Genomic DNA, 17,098 nt, shown 5'->3' on the forward strand with positions numbered 1-17,098 from the left:
TCCATGACAGTGGGGAATATATTAGAATCAAATAAGCTAACTGTGATTCCAAGGCGAGAAAGCCTTGATATACCGTAAGGTACTTTTTGATACTTGTAAACTTGATAATTTTGGCCGTTGTAAATTTAATGTTGATTGACAATTTTGGTTCACGAGTTGGTTTTCACACAAACCATGTAGACCGGAAGTTGTTATTCCAATATGTCTGCGCCCTGGAACGAAATATTTGCGCTTTAACGACTTTTTTCATGTAGAAAAGCCATACTTAGTCTGACAGTTTCCATATTTTATTTAAGCTAATCAAAAAAATTTCAATAAGAAGAGACTTATTAATTCTTAAAGGTAAATATTGCTTAAATAGTATTTTATAACGGACCTATCTAAAATAAAAAATAACCACTGCAGAATACGAATATGAAAACTTAATTTAAATTTGATACATATAATAATACACATATAAGCTCTGATAAGCTTTTAACCGAAGGTCACAGTAGCTTGAAATCTGAATATGAGGCATGGCAGGTACAACCTGTAAGAGGTAACAGTTGAATATATTGAGATTTTTAAGAATAGTCCAGTCCTGAAAGTTTTACAGCCCATGCTGGTCATTTTTTATCAGACTTCAGCAGAGGTTTGTGTCAGTCTTGCTCAGATCGAAAAACTTATCCATGAACATGTAGTCTTTTTAAGGTAAATATTGGAATTTGTGTTATTTCATCACATACTCTGTCTTTTATAAAATATCTGAACGAGTTCGGTTTCGACCGCATGTGGACATTCGAACATGTAAACAAAATATCGTATCTCTTTTCATCACATCAGCAAATGGCCGAAACCTTCTGAGTAATGAAAAAAAATTAATTATTTGTAAAAGAAAATCTCTAATACATTCTGGATATTGATTTAAATGGGCCATTGACTTCTGCATTAAAAAGATTCAATCGGCAAATTAATAATTACAAACTACGACTGATTTGTAGTTTCAGCACCATATGTGCTTTCGTTACCTCTGAAAGATCGACGGGATAATGATAGATGGACATCTCAATCTTTTTCTTAATAAATCAAGTAATAAATTTTTGAAAATTGTCCGAGTCGCTTCAATTAATTCGTTTACGCAGTGGGGCTGCACATGTACCGTTAATTCAATTATGAAATCAACTGATCAGTTACAGGTAAATCACAGTTGCAGGTGGCAGCACATCGGCTAAAATTGACATGCACAGAAGCACTTCTCACCAATCTAGTGGCTATAATAAGCTTTAGCAGCTCTTAAGTCCTGGGAAATTTTACTGCACAACCCCTTGTTGCGTGGTTGTTCAGATTCAAACATCTTTGCACAAAGCTATTTTAATAAGAAAAAGTAAAGTTATGAAGTAGCTACAAAAAGTATGATAATAGCAGTGCAAAATAAAACTTTTTCTAAGATGTCTGCAAAGATCAGTAAATAATTATGACATTGCCAATAAGATTCATAATAATTTTAAAGGAAATGTCAATCAGATGAAAATATTTATATGACATTAGTGAGCCGATTACTGGTAATACTGACTGTTCAAAGGTAACTCAAACTTGGCCAAATGCACATGGCTATTTTCAACATAAAGTCACTAGTTTACCTAATAACAATGGGTCTGTTTTTCTAGAGTTGAAATATATGAATGGGTCATAAAATGTTCCCTTTTTCCCTTTCCTATGTCAATGGTCTGTCATTTATCAATGAGTCATTTTTTGAAATTTTTTCTATGATTAAATGATTAAATTAGATGCAACCACCCTACATGTACCAAATTCTAACAAAGTGAACCTCCCGTGCCTAATTAGGGAACATATACATTTGTAAAATCATCAGAACAATGTTATTCCATCTGATACATGCTAAAACAATTCAAAGTGAATATAAATAGCTGATTTTTGTTCACACTGCTATGCAGTTGTATTGTTGTGTATCTTCCTCCAGTGTCAGTAGCACACATGTGTTTGGTGGGTAAAGAGGTAAGACATAGAAAGTAAAATTCCCCAATTCTAAATATACATGTAGTAACAATAGTGGGATGAAGAAAAATGGACTGTTTAATTTATATGCACATATTACCCTGCTTTCATGACTGTAGTTTAGGTTTCTGTCACGAATACAATCTCATTGGTAACCTTCCTCTGTATCATTCACATTTATTTTTTTATGCACCTACACACTGGTTTCCTAAAAATTGGCATCTGGCAACACATTTTTTAAGGCCAGAGTAATGCATGTACTTGAAATTTCCAATGCTTAAAAAATAAAAGTTACATTGACAGGAATAAAAGTTAGGGAAGAATGCCATTAATGAAATGAAAAATCATATTTTAACATAACTCAATAACAATAAAATGTAAAATTGTTATGTCTTGAAAGCATCCAAGCCTAAAAATTTTCCTCCATGGAGAACCCTGCATGTACAGAATTACACCACGTAGTACACTAGTGTATATCTGAAGAGACTTTTGAATAGTGAAATAGGCAAGATCTGTTAAGACCATGGTCTGTAAAGGCTGGTGCCTGAAGTGGATCTGTGTTTGGAAAGGCTGGTGCTTAAGTCTAGTGGATCCTGGTAAAAATCAATGCATCACAGTTGACAGACTGAGGGGGTTTTTCACGTTCTTGAACACCCCTCATTCATGTATTTTGTCTGAAAAAAATACACACTCACTCACATATTCTACCTTGTTTATGAAATTAACATAACCTTAAAATACAATATGAACATATGAATGATATCAAATGGTATCATGCCTTACTTTAAATTGTAAAATTATCATCAATACAATATTATATACAAATGTAGCATTTAAAACATTTCTACAACAAAAATACAAAAAACTGTCCATGAAAATCTATATTATGATACCTATCAATCTATATCATAGATTTAAATGTCCATATTAATCACAAACATTGTTTATGTTAATAGTTCACAAATGCTATGACAGGCAACACTGTCGAGCTGTAGGCCTTTACTGCCACAAAAACAAAATTTTAGGACTTGCGCTATAAACAAATAAACATTTTGTTAAACTGAAAGACACAAACCTTACTCGTTATTGTAATATAACTTTCATTCAGACTGAAATCAAGCTCTCAGTGTTTCTAAGGTCAAAGGTTAAATTTGTATTGATTACTGTTCAGAGAACTTTGTCCTCCATCAATGTATATTGCACGGTATGCAGTTCTATAAAACTGGTTTACCCTTTCAAAGGTGTTTCTCTTGTGGACATGGTGACAGTGCTCTTCCCAAATTCCTCTACAAGATGAGCCCCTTCTGATATGTAGAGCTTTTAGGCTTTGTAAGGGACAGAGCTATTTTTACTCTGATAAAATTTGACTTTGTTGATAATGCAATGATATTAGGTTACATTGTCACGCCAAAGAGAAGTGTTTGAGAAATCAGACCAATCCAGTCACCCTACCGACCCTCCTTCAGATCCCCCTACCCAAAAGTTTTATTTATAATTTTGAAAAAAATAATTAAAAAGCCAGCTGACTTAGTGTCTTACAGAAAAAAAGAAGAAAATAAAACCAAAGATATTTTTTTCTATCCTAGATGGAAAAAACAAAGAGTTAGAAATACTGGTTATTTATATATAGAACTGATTGTAAAGATACATATAAGTGTGCTCTTAGCCATAGACTAAGTCTGTTACATGTTTAATTTTTGCAGATTTGGTTTTAATTGTATTCTGAGTTTGATGTCCCACTTATTTCATTTCAAAATTTCAAAAAAATTAAAATTAAAAAAAATTTCTACCTACCCTACAAAATTTTAGAGGGGTGATTGGAAACGCATTTTTTTTCGGCCTCATTTAACAGAGGCCATGTGTCTACATCAAATTTAAAAGGTCATACAATCACTTTATACTACATTTTTAACTGCATACATGTGCATCATTTCTGAAATATTTCACTTCTGACAAAACAATTTTGAGCCTTTCATTTTTCAGAGTATTTTCATTGAAAGGAAAACACTTCATCCCTATGAGGTTTCAGGTATCCAAAATTATGGTTAACCTTTAACCTCTCATTTTTGTCCATTGTGGAATTAGAAAGTAGGGAAAATGTCCTTTTCACTTGCAAGCTTCCAAAGGGGTCACAGTTGTCTTACTAGAGGAAATTAATACTAAGAACTTTATTTATATTTAAGATAAAAACTTCCAGATTACACTATGACTTGCAGGTAGATAAAGAGAGACAAAGTGGAACTGTCTAGCATTTATTGTGCATTGAATTTCTTTTTTTTTTTTTATATTTACCTTTAAGTGAATCAGAATGGACTCAGATGATGACGAGAGAGAAGTAACTTATGAGAGGAAAAAAACAATTCTGTATGGAAGCTTGGAAGAAAAAGAGAAACAGAGGCTTTCAAGTCAGAAAACTACAGGATCATTGGCTACTGATGCTATTGAGGCAGGGAAGGCTGCAGGCAATATAAATATATCTGCAGGTAAATGTTCATATATTATACAGATTTAGAGAGATTTGTGTAAAGGTACATGTGCTTTTATTGTAGTAATTAGTTTTCCTGGTTTGTCAAAATTCCTGGATTATTGAACTTGTCCAAAATCATGAAAAAAAAGATGAAAATTGGTGCCCTTTGAAGTTGGTGTAATTCTTTAAAACCCTTATCTTGAAACCAAACTTTACCTGGAATATCTAATGAATTAAAGAGATTTGTAATAAATCATATACAGTGTGCATATTTATAGGATCTCATTTTCTGTTAAAAAAGAAAAAAGTCAGAGCAATTATATATGCTGGAAACTTATATGGAGTGTCTAAAATGAAAACAAAACACATTTACAAAGAAAAAAATTTGTTACAGCTTAATTTTTGTAAATATTGACAATTTTAGGTGGAACCTTTGATCTCCCTGATGACGAGGAAAGCCAAGCAGAGCTACTGGCAAAGCTGGAAAAGAGAAAGAGGGTACAGAAGGCTTTACTTTACAAATATTTAATATCAATAATGTAAAACTATAACACTTATACTTTAACTGAGATTGAGTGGAATTGCATTTGAAAATGATTTTACTGAACTTCTTAAAATGACTGGAATGTCAATTGAAAATGACTGAAGGATGTAGACCTAGGGTAAGGGACATAACTTTTGAAATCAGTGGTATGTTTGTATTATATTTAATTTGCCCAATGCCTTTCAAGCTTTCCTTTGAAACAGACAGAAATCAGTCCAAGTTACTTTGATGCTTACATGAGATTGATGTAAAATGGTGAATACAAACGTTCAAATGATTTGTAAGAGTTGTGTCCCTTACCCTAGGTATACCTTCTTAATGCATTTGTTTTATTTTGTACATGTCTTTTGTAGTGTTCTTCTTCTGTATGTATTTTTTTGTAATGGAAAAACAAAACATGTTTTTTGCAAGTGATTGTCAGTGAGAAGAACTTGTTTTCTGCCTTTAAAGTATTTTATACTACAGTGGACAATACCTAATGCTTAAATACTTAAACCAGGTATGATAACCTTTCATACACTATTAAGCTCTTAGTTTTAATGTTGAAATTGTCAAATATAAAAAAAAGATGATGGATGATCTTTTTTTTAGGCCAGGCAGATACAAGTTTCTACAGATGATGTTGAAGTCAAGGCTAATCTGAGACAGCTTGGTGAACCAATATGTAAGCTACTGAAATCATGGAAGTATAAATTGAGTTTATTTATTGACTTTTTCTTTAATCAGCATGTTAGGCCTATATTTGCAAAGAGAAAAAGAGATGTTAAAACACAAATTAGTATTGTCCCATTAACAATTTTGCAAGGGTTAGCTTATTTAGTAGTGTTCGAGTAGTCACCGCAATACTGGTATTTCAGGTTGACATACAGTTAAACCTGAAAATTTAAAGTTTCTACTGAAAAGACCAAATGAAAATATTCTTTCTCAAAATCAATGTAGGCTTTCCAAAACTGACAGATTCTTTTTGTACGCACAAAGGGAAAGCTGAATTAAAAAATAATTTAAGGAGGTATACCTAAGGTGAGGGGCTTAACTCTTACAAATTAATCGTACAGTTGTATAAACAATTTAACATAAATATCATTTAAGCATCAAAGTAACATGGATTTATTTCTTTCTGTATCAATTGAATGCTTGATAGGCTTTGGTGAAATTAATTACAATGCAAACATATCACTGATTTCAAGAGTTGTTTCCCTTACCCTAGGTCTACCTCCTTGAAAAAGAATTTCACTTGTCTTGGGTGACAGGAAATAGGAGACATCAAACACCTGCAATGTATTGTGATGTTGACTCTTAACTGTTTTGTTTTGCTATGTGGTGAGTATTCATGTATAAAAATAAGAAAAAAGTTCCTCGGAAAATACAACTAGTAAAAGCATTGGTTGTAAATATACATTTTTTCTCAGGCCTATTTGGTGAAGGCCCAGCAGACAGAAGAGAAAGACTGAGAAATATATTGGCAACCATTGGTGAAGATACACTGAAGAAAAGAAAACAAACTGAAATTGAAGAAAGAAAGAAGAAAGATGAGGTAGTTTTGATAACACCTGAAAATTTATCTATCTTATTTTCTTTTCTTTAAAAGCTGTTGTTCAGTGGGTCATAGTTTTCCTTTCCTCTTTCGTCTACCCTGGACTTGACTTTTAATGAGCAACTCAGTGGGTGTTTTTAGAAAAGCAGAGGACGCTTACCCTACCGGTGCACCTGGTCCATGCTCCCAGTTTTTTGTGTCCAAGTTGCTCATTTACTTTTGTTATTTTGTATATTGTTTTAGTTGTTTGGTGTTCTTTGTTGTAGATGTCTGTTTTCCATGTCTGGTCTTTGTCCCTGGAATACATTCTTTTGATTTCTGCTAGAATCTTGGTTTCCTTGATTACTTTTTTGTAGGATTGCAATATTCTTTGACATTTTTGTTATGAATAAATAATGTAAAAATTTAATTCTATGAAGAAATAATGAAAAATCAGATTAAATCATTATTGTTTTAAAAAATAAAGTCTGCACCCAATACATTTTTGTCTGCTACGCTAATCAGTCATATTTTAGTAATTTTTGTATGTCAAATTGTTTTTTTTTCTGACTTATAAGTATCTTACTTATAGGAAAATATAACATGGTACCATGAAGGTCCAGCCAGTCTGAAAGAAGCAAGAATATGGATAGCAAAGTATTCAATACCAAGGTAAATTATATTGACTTTGTATACATATCTGTTACACTCCCACATTAAGAGGGAAAACTCACAAAAATCAATGAAAAATTTAGAATCTCTCACATAAAATTAATACATTTTTGGGAAAAGTACTTAATAGTTGGATTTTTGCAGAAAAAAATTGCTTTTATATTAAAATTTCCCATGTGAACTTTTGTAAAGTTTACAGGTACATGTATGTTAACCGCTTAAAATTAATAAGATATATATTTTTTTATAATTCCTTATAAGACTTCCAGCTTTCTGTTTTCATTTTGTTGCTTTGTTCAGCATATGACTCTATACAGCATTGAACTATGTTTAGCATATAAGTTTGTCCCTTCGTACAGAAGTATAGATATTTGTGTGACATTAATTTTCAACAGTAGTTGACTCAAACTGTGCCCGGTAATGCTCTTTCATTTATATAAGTCATCATTATTTGAAATTTGGTTACCGTATTGAATATTAATATGATTTTTGTCATAATGATTAATTATTAAAAAAATATTTCAAACGCTTGCCCCACAATCATTAAAACATTAAAAAAAAACTACATGTTTTTTCTGAAAATTTATTTATTGATTTGCATATGAATAGTTCATATAATAAGTTTTGTGCAAAAATTGAATTATGGATTTTTGTTTTAAAATAGAGGTTTTTATATGAGCAAATAACTGAGAATTACCCCTATTTTGTTATTTTGGTAAATCAAAAGCCTAGTATCTCTTATAGGAAATGGATAGAATGAAATTTTATGTTAAATCTGATATTTTAATCCTTATAAATTATTCAAAATCTACACAGTGAATTTTCTTTAAAATTTAACAAATGATGCACCCTAGTTAGTGTAATATCATGTACACATTTAAAGAAAATTGAATTATTGGAAAATTTTGGGGGCACCCCAGGTCTACTTCTTTAAATCTTCAAGTGTACACGTTCTTGGCATGAGTAATAATATTTTAGTTGTTCATGATAACTTATTGATTATCATATTTATCGTATAATATTTCTCTATGACTCTAATTTATTGCAGTTTTGATCATAAACTTTAAATTCTGTAATAGTTAGAATAATATTTGTGTTGCAATATTTTGGTTTGGGGAAAAACCAAGAGTAAAAATTACAAAATTTATTTCACAATGTGAATCATCAAAATTTGTTACACAGAGGAAATATGATAAATCACTGTGATCATTATAATGATATTTTCTCTCTGTAGTTCAAACTCATTCAATACAAAAATGTACATTTTGTACAGTTTGACATTTTCAACATGTTTTGTAGAGCAAAAGAGAGGATACAGAAACAAAAAGAACAGAAACAAATTACAGTGGCTCATCGGAATGCCAAGATACAGGATCTCCATAAACGTGTTCGGGTAAGTTTACTGAAGTAATATTCACAAAAAGCCATTCTGATATGATGTGCTACAAACATCAAATGATTTATTTCGATACTAATAGGTCTAGTTTCTTCATATTTTTTAATAGTAGTTTTGCACGAAATGTTTGTCATGTGTTTATATCACATTTTTACCATGGCTTTGGTCTAAATAGTTTTGAAGTACAATATATTAGAATACCTGAGATATCCTCCCCTGAGGTAGTCATATGTAGAAATATGGTTTTTTTTGTCACATTAAAACAGAAATAATTCATGTTAGGTGAACTGTGATACAGTGAAGCTTCTCCAAACTGGCCACCACTGGGACAAGAGGAAATGCCCGGTTTATTGGGGTGGCCAGTTTTGTGAAAAATAACAATGCATTTTAAGAGATGTTCCCGTTTATGTGTTCTATAACCCTACACCTTGTCAGTTTGCTGGTTGAGACATGTTTAATGCCAATTCCAAACTTTTGGCCTTTTATTACATTTCAAAGCTTGCATCATTTGTAAATGCTTTGATTTTACAAACGGTACTGCCGACAAAATAATGTTCACGGTTTTGAAACAATGTTTATTACAGATCAAAGGGCTTTTGATGGTAATTAAACACTTGTATTATCTTAATATAATTACCTTTCAACAAAGCCTAATAATTTCACCCCTTTTTTGTTTTGGCTTGAGTACAGGTCACATTAATTGACAGTTTAAAGATCGTACTATTAAATTACCCTGATTGCCTGACGTGTGTACACACCAATAAACACCCAACCAGGGACAAAATATGATGTCTGGATTAAATTTAAACTACTGTCCTCTCCAATTATCATCTGTCAACTGATGAAATGCAAACTGGTCAGTGAATGAATCATTAATTACATAATCTTCCGTTATTATTTGCAGTTTTGTTGATACATTTATTGCAGGTGAACAATAATTGAGCGGCCTGAATTGAGAGGTTGATTTTACTTGAAATATGTAACTAAAACTGTGAAAAACTGGCCGATGTATAGCTTTAGGGGGTGGCCGGTCTAAGACAAAACACACAGGTTGTAAGGAATATCGGCCAGGACTTTTGAAAACGGCTGGTTTGAAGGGAAGACCGATTTTCTGAATGTCCGTTTTGGAGAAGTTTCACTGTACTCATTTTCACAAGGGTTTGTCTTGATATTACCTCAATTAGGCTTGGAATAAAATAGTCTAATATAAAGACCCTACCCGTGTGTACATGAGTGCAACACCATACCACCATGGATAATTTCTTAAGTACCAGAAAATGAGTCTTAAACCTTGACATCATTATGCATTTTTCATAACTACGTGTATATTGTCAATAAGTCTAGATTTTAGATTTACTTCTGTTTTGTAAATACAACAACTAGAAATCTGCCTTAATCCACAGAAAAATAGAAAATATAGTGACAAAATTCTTAGCCAAACAAACTGCCTAATACATGTAGAAAAAAACACGAGAACATTGTAGTAGTCAGTGTAGTTAGAGCATGGGGATTTATATTTTGTTGTCTGACGTCCCTATGGGGTTTAGGTCAGCAAGTGTCAAGGTTTCTGATGACCTGCTGTAAATGTGTTAATTTTTGGTGGTGATTTAATTTTTGCTATTTTCACAGTGGATTCTGGACATAAATGTGCAAAAAATAGTACCATTGAAATCAGTTATTAACACTGGAAAATCTATTATCATTTTTGAAACCTCCAAAATTGATACCTGTGAATGTTAATAAACAGAATCCACGAAAAATTATCAACCACAAAAATTATTGTTTGCAGTGTTTCAGACCTACCATAGTAATTTTGTATGACCAGTTTTCCCATATGCAGTGGAGCTTAAAGCATTCAAACCACATTGATTATCAGGAATATAAGTGGGAAATACTAGTATAGTTTTCAGCAATATACAGATTTATGATTGAATTAAATTTCATTCAAAACAGTATATCATTAAGTTGTTCTGAAAAAAAATGTGAAATATTGAATTTTTTTTTTATTTTTCTATATCTTCTTTTTTAGGCAGTATCCAATGAATGCAGTCAGATTGGTGATGTAAGACCTCTCTCATTTTGTCAGTTCAGTCCTGACAGTAAAATATTAGCTGTATCATCTTGGTAAGAAAATGCATTAAAATTCGAACTCGATCATTCATCAGTTCTTCATCAAAACAAAACAAAATAAGTTTTTATATATAATTAGTTACTGATAATGATCGAATGGTAGACTAGGACCCATTCTTACGAGAACAAGGAGTCACATGACAAGACTTGCATACCCTATTCTTTATTTCACATTTCATACTATTGATGATAAAATTTGACCTGTTCTGTACATAATAAGTTATATTTTTTTCAGGTCAGGGTTATGTAAATTGTGGTCTATCCCTGATTGTCAGTTGATAAGACAGTTACGAGGTAAGTAGTTCAGTATGTTTGTTTTTGCCACACAAACAACTTCAGTAACATTTACTAGCAAAACTGATTTAGTGTTTATGTTTACATGTGGAGAAAAGATAATTGTGAATTCAGTGGCATTAGAATTTTTTAACTCTCCTGCTTTCTGTTGGTAACATAGGATGTGAAAACAAACTTTTCCACTTGAAAAATCAACAGACAAAACTTACAAATTTTTAACATTACAGAAGCTGATTTATGTTTTTTGGGTATGTGAATTAGGAATTCTATAGCCCTGTTTAAACTTAAGACAAGATTAGTCTATGTGTACTATGTGCACTATGTTTTTCACATGTGTACTATGGGTTCACGTGTGCACCATGTGTGTGTGTTGTTTTCACATGTGTACTATATGTAGTTTTCCACATATGTACTATGTGTACTTTGTTTCCCACATGTGTATTATGTGATGTAATAAATAAATCTAGGCTACTTACAGATAAAAATATCAAATAGTTGATGAATCACCTTTTGAATGATGTTTAGACCAAATTATACTTACCTGTTCTTTTCATATATAAACCTTTAGATGAATCTCTTGCTCTTTTTTTAAGGTCACAACTGCAATGTGGGAGCCTTAGTATTCCATCCACAAGCTACCCTAGATCTAGATAATAGAAGTTGTTGCATGGCGTCATGTGGACAAGATGGTACAGTCAAACTCTGGAATCTTGTAAGGTACATGTACATGTAGGGAAATTTTAGTTGCTGTAAAATTATATATTGTATGGTAAGGTTTATTATACTTTAAATGAATTACTTTACCTGAGTGGACTTGTTTGCAATTATTAATTTCACTTTAACTACCGTTTATTTGAGTTAAGAACAAGAAGATGGATGTACTGAATGTCTATAAATATAACTAGTATTTGAAGGAACTTATTTCCATAACTTTTCATGATGCAAAAAAAAAACACAAAAAAAACATTGTAACAGATGTTACATCAAGGATTTATATTTAGTAAGGATTGGAATCTTGCACAATTTTACATAGTACGATAATAAATATGTTGCGAGGGACAATATACAGCCAGATTACCCATGATGCATTTCGTTGATGCTGAGCATGCCCTGTTAATGGCAGACAATTCCATTGCTTCAACATTTCATCATGATAAATGTAGGTATTCTGACCTATATGGTTTGAAAAACAAATTGAAATATCCCACCTCAAGTTGCCTCCAGACTTTTTCAATGTTTTGTTTTGATCAATACCTCGATATTCGAGACCTTAATTTCTAATCAAATTTTCAACCTGGTCCCACCTTCGAAGGTGTACTTCCTGCCTCATTAAAAATTCAAATCCTTTTTCAAAACTCGACCAATCGTCATAAAATTTGTGAAAAATTGATCAGAACTAGTATGAGGGTGTATACAAGGAGTTTTATACTTGAAGCTTTTCCATTTGTGGTAGAATGTTTATACAAGCCTTTGTTTTGACTCCTGACTGAGTAGCCCCACCGCCGAGGGCGGTTATCCTTCTCATTTAAGATTTAAACTTCTTCAAAACCCGATATATCATCATAAAATTTTTAATAATTCAAATTGATCAGAAATGGTCCGAGAGTGTATATAAGAAATTTTGTAGCTGTAGCCTCCTATTCTTGCATGATATCAACGTTTTTATTTGACAGTGTTGATAAAGAAAAGGCGGCCGGATTCCCGCCCTCGAGAACGGCATTTCCTCCTAAATTAAAGTTCTAACTCCTTCTTCAAACCCAAACTATCATTATAAAATTTGTTTTAAATTGATAAAAAATTTTCTGACGGTGTATATAAGGATGTTTATAGCTGTAGCTTACCCCGCTTTCATGATATCAATGTTTTATATGACCTAATTTTGACTGTATCGGTGGCAAGTAGCTGTGGCTAGTATACTGAAATCTCACCACGCGAGAAATTGTGATAATTACGAGATGCAAATCCTTCTATATTTAACTTTGGTTACATGTATCGTCATATTGGACTGGTTAAAATCCATATTGGCCTAGCGTATTGGACTAATTAGTCAATGGAGGTATAATTGCGTAAGATTTTCTATATTGGTCCTCGGCTAGATAATACTATAATATTTATCATTTTTCTATTTCAACATCAAGACAAACAACTAGCTCAAGAGTCATTTAATTTAACCAACCCTTTTTTAAATGAAGATAATTAAACTTAACCCAAAACTAAAAAGAAATAAATTTAATGTAAGGTTATGAACTGCAAGTTAGGAATCGTCTGAAAGAAATTGAAATGAAGTTATGTATTATAGTAAACGACAGTCCCTTCTTCTGTTCCTTTATCTTTCTCTTCTCTTTTTGTCCATGTATTTTACAATGACTCAAACACTCTTCTTGAGGTATTTATACATTTTATTTACTTCTTTGTCTAAGAATCAGGCAAAATGTGTATACCGTGTGATACCAATGTTTTAAATGATCAGAAGAAAAAAACTGCAGATATTTAATTGCATTATCCAAGCATTTATACCTCATAACCTTCAGAAATAATCATCAAAATGTTTGTGAACTCTGTCTTTAAGATATTGATTGGTAAAATTTAGTTGAAATGCACTCTGAAAAATGGGAAAATTTTCTAGGACTTTTTCCTTTTATAAGCAGCCAAAAAATATCTATGTCACAGATGCTTCATAATGGATTTGAATAGCTTTTCTGCTGTTTCCTAGATGTATTGAATATATTTTAGGCAAATAAGACTGAATTGAGAAAAATGATGTGCTATCCATTGCCTGATTCTTATAGAGAAAAGTATTTAAGTGTCTATTTTCATTAGGAGCAAGATTCATTTGCTTTATTTTTTTTTTTTTATCTGAATTAAGAAAATATTGGGATATGCATTGTTGTAATCCTCTACTGCCGATAAATTTCAGTGAAGAGCCAGTGGCAGACATAGAAGGTCATGCACCGTACAGAGTATCCAGGCTGGCATACCATCCCTCAGGCAGATTTCTTGGAACTTGCTGGTTTGTTTTCCTTAGTTTACCTAAAATAGTAATTTTAACATAAGTCTATGCTCATACAATTTCTGCTAGCGCTAGGCATCTATTTATAATGACTGTACAAATGCTTGTAAAGAAGTTGCTGGTATGAAAATTTTTAGTAAAAGTTGACATTTTTCATTCTTTGGAGGTTGTTGTCTCTTTGACATATTGACCCTACCCATCTTGTCATAGTTTTTTAGAGTATGAATGAATATGCTGTTGTAAAACTTGGCAGGTTATGAGAAAATAATTTGTATGTTTCTTTAAGGCTGGAGTAACGACCCTTTACATGGGCTAAAAAGTGTAGAGTCAAATGTCTGCCTATTTAAGTTATGACTTGATCACATTAGTAGCCACCATGTTCTATTGCAGATCTGTATAACTATTGGACTGTTACATTTATTATATTTAGCAATTCTTTTGAATTTCTGTTTCATATTAGTTTTGATAACTCCTGGAGATTATGGGACCTGGAGGCACAAGAAGAAATTCTCCACCAAGAAGGCCACAGTAAACCAGTGTATGATATAGCATTCCAGTCTGATGGTGCTCTGGCTGCTACTGGGTAAATATTATAACATACTACAAAAAGTATTCAGGAAAATACTAGGTAAATACCTTTTTATTTAGGGTAAATTTAAATTCCTGTTAAGATTTCAGATAGATAACAATAGCACTAATCCATCTAGGATTCTTTGAAACAAAACCTAATTTGATTTTTAGAAATTATTTTAAAGCTGTAGATATTGCTTAAAAATTTAACTGTATGGAAATGTGTAATGTTGGTGGTTTCTGTAAGATACTGGATTTATGTCCATTTTAAAGATATACATGCTCATTCATATTTTGTTAATAGATACAAAAAATATTCAATATTAACCAACAATAAATACTGTTGAATTTATTTATCTCCGTTTTAAAATTTTATCCAAATTAGTGTGAGAAGTCTTTACCAAACAATGTGATTTTTTGCCACTGATTTAAGTTTTTTGCCTAACTTTTGCCTAAAACTTGAACTATCTGTTGTCCATCACTATAATTGTGATATTCTTACAGAGGAATGGATGCCTTTGGTAGAGTGTGGGATTTACGTACAGGGAGATGTGTTATGTTTATGGAAGGACATTTAAAATCTGTATTAGGCATTGATTTTGCCCCCGATGGGTAAGTCTTAGTTGATACTTTGCTATTTTGCCCTTGATGGGTATATCTTAGTTGATACTGTGCTGTTTTGCCCCTGATGGGTATATCTTAGTTGATACTGTGCTATTTTGACCCTGATGGGTATATTTTAGTTGATACTGTGCTATTTTGACCCTGATGAGTATATCTTAGTTGATACTGTGCTCTTTTGCCCCTGATGGGTAAGTCTTAGTTAATGCTGGGCCATTTTGCCCCTGATAGGAAAGTTTTAGTTGATACTGTGCAAATTATGTCAATAGCTATATTTGAGTTGTCTTGCCATATTTTTTGTTTGCACAGCACAGGATTTTATACATTTGTATGCTGAAAACTGTAATAAAAACATTTTTCTTAATAAGTGATACACTACATTTGCAAATCTATGGGGAAAATAATTATGTATTATTCAGACATAATTTCTCAGTGATTGAAATCAGATATCCACATAATATTCCTGATCTAATGTTTAACAGTGGGAGCACACCAATTTCTATTCAATTTTTAAATTTACAAGAGCAGTATTTTTACAGTACTATCAATGTAAAAACATGTAACATTAGATCAACTGCATTTTTTTCTTTTTTTCTCTGAACAAACTGATAGGCACTTTTCTAAAAAAAAAATTATCAACCCTCTTTTGAATCTACTGTCCAGTTTGCATTTACATTTTGACCAGTATGGAAATAATTTATGTTATTCTAAAAAACAACATTTATCATCTAATGTTAAAAAATTACATTTGATATGATATACTACTAAACATGACTATATCAATTATTTTTTTCTCATGTGATCATTTCAATGGAAAGACTGTTGGAAACTAGAAAAAATACTGAATCAAGAACAATCAAGATACTCTGAAAGTACTATTTTCGTTGGGTACCAATTTTTGTGGTTTTTTATGGGTAGACCAGACCATGAAATACAAGAAACCCAAACTTGTGCATTACCCTAATCCACAATAAAGAGCTGCACTTAAAGCACATGATACACTTGTTGCCCTTTTAACTTGTCCTTATGCTTTTAATGAATTTATATGATCAATTAGAAATACTGTGAGCCCTGTTAAATACCCTCCCCTCAAAAAAAAAAAAAAAATGCACAAGAAATTTGGCATTATCAAGGCTACCGCAAGTTGAACTAAGTTTGTTGTCTAGATTTTTCACCCATACATTTCTGTCTAGTTTAAAACACACTTTTCTGACAAGGTTACCAAGTACCTTTTATATTTATTAGTAGATACCATTACAAATGGTCTGTTTTAAACTATTTTTCAATGTATAAAATATCCTAGGCCATTTCCGGCTTTTTTTAAAGAGTAAAACTTCATTACACAGAAAGGTAAACTTTGACATTTATACAAATTGGAAAGGGGCTTACTTCAATAGGTATGAACAATTCACCAAAGTTTCATTAAAGTTAATGAGAGTGTTTTTCAGTACTTGTGCAAAAACTTGAAATCCCCCTTTTTTAGGTAAAAAAAAATTCATAACACAGAAATAAAAAATCTGAAATTTATAAGAATCGAAAAGGAACTTGTGTCAGTAGATATGAACAATTCATCAAAGTTTCATTAAAGTTGGTGAAAGTGTTTTTGAGTTATTGTCAGAAAAACTTGAAAATCCCCTTTTTTTAAGGAAAAAAATTCATAACATGGAAATGAAAAATCTGAAATTTATAAAAATTGAAAGGAGGCTTACGTCAGTAGATATGAACAAATCTCCAAAATCTCATTAAAGTTGGTGAGAGCGTTTTTGAATTATTGTCCGAAGTGTGGACAACGGTATATAATACGTCCCGTCTATAACGGGCGTATAAGAATTGCTATCCAGGAATAAAAATATTTTACAGTGCATTAAAACGTGAAAAAAGCAAAC

General features: G+C 31.8%; 1 protein-coding gene across 2 annotated transcripts in view; it reads left to right on the forward strand.

Moving 5' to 3' along the window:
• Window positions 1-17,098, forward strand: part of LOC148612554 (U4/U6 small nuclear ribonucleoprotein Prp4-like) — a 31,053-nt gene that overhangs the window by 1,213 nt on the left and 12,742 nt on the right. The window contains exons 1-13 of one of the 2 annotated variants that reach the window (XM_088594111.1): window positions 175-342; window positions 4,295-4,478; window positions 4,887-4,960; window positions 5,598-5,670; window positions 6,416-6,540; window positions 7,112-7,191; window positions 8,491-8,584; window positions 10,617-10,711; window positions 10,953-11,011; window positions 11,605-11,728; window positions 13,929-14,021; window positions 14,482-14,604; window positions 15,096-15,203. In XM_088594111.1, the coding sequence (XP_088450237.1) occupies window positions 4,304-4,478; window positions 4,887-4,960; window positions 5,598-5,670; window positions 6,416-6,540; window positions 7,112-7,191; window positions 8,491-8,584; window positions 10,617-10,711; window positions 10,953-11,011; window positions 11,605-11,728; window positions 13,929-14,021; window positions 14,482-14,604; window positions 15,096-15,203 (1,223 nt within the window). In that variant the 5' untranslated portion in view covers window positions 175-342; window positions 4,295-4,303. Of the gene's footprint in view, window positions 1-174; window positions 343-4,294; window positions 4,479-4,886; window positions 4,961-5,597; window positions 5,671-6,415; window positions 6,541-7,111; window positions 7,192-8,490; window positions 8,585-10,616; window positions 10,712-10,952; window positions 11,012-11,604; window positions 11,729-13,928; window positions 14,022-14,481; window positions 14,605-15,095; window positions 15,204-17,098 lie in introns of those variants that run through there. The other variant, XM_088594112.1, reaches the window with a different exon arrangement.

This window comes from Perna viridis, chromosome 7 (genome assembly GCF_037379345.1).
Source record: "Perna viridis isolate PV_CMFRI_1.1 ecotype Kerala chromosome 7, ASM3737934v1, whole genome shotgun sequence".
Classification (NCBI taxonomy): domain Eukaryota; kingdom Metazoa; phylum Mollusca; class Bivalvia; order Mytilida; family Mytilidae; genus Perna; species Perna viridis.